At 34.5% G+C, this 5124-nt stretch overlaps 1 protein-coding gene across 1 annotated transcript; it reads left to right on the plus strand.

Annotated features, from left to right (window-relative positions):
- Positions 1-494: 494 nt before the first annotated feature.
- On the plus strand, positions 495-3348 carry LOC144641478 (tyrosine-protein kinase ITK/TSK-like; the record flags this gene model as incomplete). The annotated part of the gene is made up of 5 exons (XM_078500477.1): positions 495-559; positions 1683-1804; positions 2012-2077; positions 2443-2526; positions 3335-3348. Coding segments are annotated over 5 exons (351 nt in total), but the record flags the coding sequence as incomplete, so codon positions are not given.
- Between the last annotated feature and the right edge of the window lie 1776 nt (positions 3349-5124).

A 5124-nucleotide genomic window follows, 5' to 3' on the forward strand; every position in this document is an offset into this window, starting at 1 on the left:
ATAATCAACTTTGGATACCCAGGGACACTTTTTCGGGGCAGAACGAAGAGAAAAATCGTCCCGCCTTGACAAAATGCCCCTTGGTATCGAAGATCGGTAACAATAAATCAATCTGAAAATTTGGCAGAAAATTGCAGTCCGTTAATAAACGCCGGGCCCCGATTAAACGCCGGCTTCAAATAAACGCCGGGTTCACAAAGCCAAGTTTGTAATAAACGCCGGGGGCGTTTATTTGAGAAAATACGGTACATGCCTAAAACCATAATAATATTAACTTAGCATTTCTAGTTCCATTGTTCTAACAGCGTAGCTTGGCTTGGAAGGAGTCTAAGACTTGATGACTGCCTTTTTTACATTTCTGACTGGAGTAACTCATTACATTATTGTAGCAAAAGTTTTATAAAATAATGGACCTTCATCTTTGTTTTCTTTTCAAGCTTTATTCCTAGTACGTGATTTCAAATATTAAATGCTTTTAATATTTTGTTTTGCAGGGAAAAGAAGGTTGTTTTGTGGTTCGGAATTCAAGTAAAGAGGGAATGTACACATTGTCAGTTTTGTAAGTGTTGTAGTTGTCATTTGAAAAATTGTAAGATGTATTGGAGGGATGCTCCCTGAATATTAAAAACTAAGAAACAGTTTGACAACTGACTAAAAAATGTTAAAATTAACGTTGTTACTACTGAAATAAACTTTAAAAAGATTCTTTGATAAAACAATCTTTGATCTTTATCGGTTGATGGAATTCAAATACTTTTCGGAAAGGTCTTAGTAAAAGCAGCGATTAAAACAAAACACTCGTGTGCAGGCTGTGCAGCTTGCTATGTCAGTGAAACCTCCCAACATTTTAACACACTTGTAAGGGAAAAAACCAACAACGGACAGGGCATCGCACATTTTTAAACACCTTGAGAGCTCAGAAACATGCCGCTCAGTATGCTCACAGGCTAATTTTGACATCATTGAATAGGCCGCTTCAAAGTTTACATGCAAGATCAAAGAAGTGCTCCACATTGGTTGGGAAAAACCAACACTTATCGCACAAGTTCATCACATTAATTTAAAACTTTTTGTTTAATTTTTTCTTATTATTGTTACTGTGCTAATTATTACTATTATTATTGTAATTTTCCTTACTATTTATATGTTATTGTAACATTTTTAAAATCACACTGAGGATGACAGATCAATTTCTGCTGTAACATGTCTGCAAAACTTAAAAGTGTTATGTTTTGTTTAAAATTCAAATACTAACGGTGAAATAGATATATGATCCTAAATTATGCAGATAAAAGAACAGCAAATTAGCACAAAGAGGTATGAGTAATGTCAATCTGATCTGCCTGTGCGTTTGGATCCCTCAGGGAGGTTCAACTAAAGTTGTCATTTGTTCAAGCAGAAACCTATGGGTTGAAACCTGTAACTCCCTATGATTCACCTTGTACAAAGCATTTGCACATTTGTTTCCATGAAGTATCATATTTGAAAAATCAGGACAAGAAAAGCATTCGCGTACAAACTCTTCGTGTTTCCAAATATGGTACTTGGCAAAACTGAATATTTAAACGCAGTAAACACACATTACACTTTTTAACCCTTTATGAGTTTCTGGTTCAGGCAAATACTGTTATTTTTTAGAATTTATGGCCTGATTAGATTTTTCTTTCTGTTACTTTATGAAGGCATGGTGATCATGTTCGTCATTATCACATCAAGGAAGAGAATGGACAGCTGTACATATCAGACAGACACAGATATCCAACTGTATCTGAACTTGTCAACTACCATCAGCATAATAGTGGAGGTACAATAAATGTTCAGAAAAAAAAAAACACTGATTTCTTTTTCCTGGCTTGTTTGATTTTGTATGATCACTTCATTTATCTCTGTCTCTAGAATTCACATACTCTGTCACTGGGTATTATCCATACTCTGGTTTCTGAATACTCCAATAGTCATTTAATATGTGTTATTCTATTTTACGTTTACGTGTATTACTATTACATTTTAGGCTTAGTTACTAGATTACGGCAGCCACCTTCATTTGGTCAGGCACCTGTTGCAGCATTTGGTCATGGTATGTACAGTGTGACTTCACACAAATACATAGACTTGTAAGGACAATTCTAGGGGAGCTACAAAAAGTATAGTCTCAATTTCTTTCAAGTTTTAATCCATTTCCATCCGAGCCATCTGCAGCTGAAGACGCTTGTCAACAGTTTCAGTGCTCTAACACAGCAATTGTTAATAAAAATGGACCATTTGTTTCCTACGACACAAATACGTATGTATTTTGGCTGTTCAAAAATCTGTTAAAAAATCTGTGGCAAAGTCCCTTCAAGCAGCAGAAATTTTAAATAGTTGTTATAAAACTCTTCTTCTCTCAGTGAAAGCGTGCACATCTAACGATGAAACTGTTTTCCATCAAATGTCAACAACCAGGCAACACTGTGAGAACTGTGGCGTTAGAGGGTCACAGAAACAACAGATCCGACTGCATTTGTAGACTAGCCCCAGTAAATGCCTGTACGTATTGGAACATACTGTATCCCATAAAGGAAACAATGATTGTCCCCGCACAATGAAATAATTTATAACCCTATTGAAAGAAAAAAATCAAAAATATATTCAGCTCTGCTGACCCAAATAAGGATATCTGTACACAAAAATTCAAAAATGCTAAGCATCACAGTGTTAGTAACTATATTTGTGCCATTTTCAAGCAGCAGTGGATTTTAAACGAAACATTCGTTAACCAAAAGCTTTTTGGTCCCAAGGAAAACGGTGAATTTTGTTTCCCAAGAACCTTGATCTTTCTCTTGACCTTATTTTGGGAAAACATTCATTTACTCTTGAAATAGTTTAATTGGTTGTTTATGAGTATATTTTAATTACCGTGTTTTAACCTACGTTTTTGTTAATAGGTGTTGCATTTTTATCGAAAGACTGGCAAAAGTATTCACACTGATTTAAGCGTCAGAAAAATATTTTTCCAATTTTCAGTAGAATGCAAATTATTGATACCACATTGCAACAGTGCCTTGATGTTTTTAAAGATTTTATGATAATTTCTTAAACTTCCTTAAGACTGCTAAGGATTGAATGTGTATGATTTCTATGAACGATCTTGTGATTGGTATGGCGGAGGTGTATCTTAATACAAAATCATTTGTTCTTGTTTAACTTTTTCGCAGGACACCTGGGAAATTCCCAGATCGGAAATAGTTCTTGGCAAGGGAGTGAGGAACAGGACAGTTTGGGGGTAAGAATATTTCCAGATTCTGATTGTTGATCATGTAAATAATCATTAATCTGTGATTTTATTTCATTGCAGACTGTGAGAGGAAGGTACATTTCGAGGAAGATTGACTGTAGCTGTTAAAATGATGAAGGAAAGTACAATGTCAGAGGATGACTTTGTAGAAGAAGCTAAAGTTATGACGTAAGTTTACTGTCTAGGCTCTCCCTCGTCTGTTTCAGGCTTGTTGTTTGTTGTAGAAAGAGCATTTGGTTCATAACACACTTCAAACTGCAAAGAAAGAGAGCCTAAACAAAGTCTATGTAATTATTTTTATTTGCGCTGTATTTTGTGTAGACTTTTAAGTAAAGTATGTAGCAAGTTTGTGATGGCTTAGTGGGCTGTCATGCCACTAGGTGCCTCAAGTACTAAAATGTAGACTTTCGCTTCTGGTGCATGAATACACTGTGAAGTAAGTGGGCAACCACGCAAGTTTGATGGTCTATATGAAGTCTTTAAACCATATAGGTTAAAAGAAGAAAATAAGTTTGATGGTCTAGATGAAGTCTTTAAACCATATAGGTTAAAGAGAAAACAAGTTTGATGGTCTAGATGAAGTCTTCAAACCATATAGGTTAAAGAGAGAACAAGTTTGATGGTCTAGATGAAGTCTTTAAACCATATAGGTAAAAGAGAAAACAAGTTTGATGGTCTAGATGAAGTCTTTAAACCATATAGGTTAAAGAGAGAACAATATTGCTGGTCTAGATGAAGTCTTTAAACCATATAGGTTAAAGAGAGAACAAGTTTGATGGTCTAGATGAAGTCTTTAAACCATATAGGTTAAAGAGAGAACAATATTGCTGGTCTAGATGAAGTCTTTAAACCATATAGGTTAAAGAGAGAACAATATTGCTGGTCTAGATGAAGTCTTTAAACCATATAGGTTAAAGAGAGAACAAGTTTGATGGTCTAGATGAAGTCTTTAAACCATATAGGTTAAAAGAGAGAACAATATTGCTGGTCTAGATGAAGTCTTTAAACCATATAGGTTAAAGAGAGAACAATATTGCTGGTCTAGATGAAGTCTTTAAACCATATAGGTTAAAGAGAGAACAATTTTGATGGTCTAGATGAAGTCTTTAAACCATATAGGTTAAAGAGAGAACAATATTGCTGGTCTAGATGAAGTCTTTAAACCATATAGGTTAAAGAGAGAACAAGTTTGATGGTCTAGATGAAGTCTTTAAACCATATAGGTTAAAAGAGAGAACAATATTGCTGGTCTAGATGAAGTCTTTAAACCATATAGGTTAAAGAGAGAACAATATTGCTGGTCTAGATGAAGTCTTTAAACCATATAGGTTAAAGAGAGAACAATTTTGATGGTCTAGATGAAGTCTTTAAACCATATAGGTTAAAGAGAGAACAATATTGCTGGTCTAGATGAAGTCTTTAAACCATATAGGTTAAAGAGAGAACAATATTGCTGGTCTAGATGAAGTCTTTAAACCATATAGGTTAAAGAGAGAACAAGTTTGATGGTCTAGATGAAGTCTTTAAACCATATAGGTTAAAGAGAGAACAATATTGCTGGTCTAGATGAAGTCTTTAAACCATATAGGTTAAAGAGAGAACAAGTTTGATGGTCTAGATGAAGTCTTTAAACCATATAGGTTAAAGAGAGAACAATATTGCTGGTCTAGATGAAGTCTTTAAACCATATAGGTTAAAGAGAGAACAAGTTTGATGGTCTAGATGAAGTCTTTAAACCATATAGGTTAAAGAGAAAACAAGTTTGATGGTCTAGATGAAGTCTTTAAACCATATAGGTTAAAGAGAAAACAAGTTTGATGGTCTAGATGAAGTCTTCAAACCATATAGGT

Source organism: Oculina patagonica, unplaced genomic scaffold, assembly GCF_052425735.1.
Source record: "Oculina patagonica isolate OP01 unplaced genomic scaffold, crgOcupat unplaced979, whole genome shotgun sequence".
NCBI classification, from domain to species: domain Eukaryota; kingdom Metazoa; phylum Cnidaria; class Anthozoa; order Scleractinia; family Oculinidae; genus Oculina; species Oculina patagonica.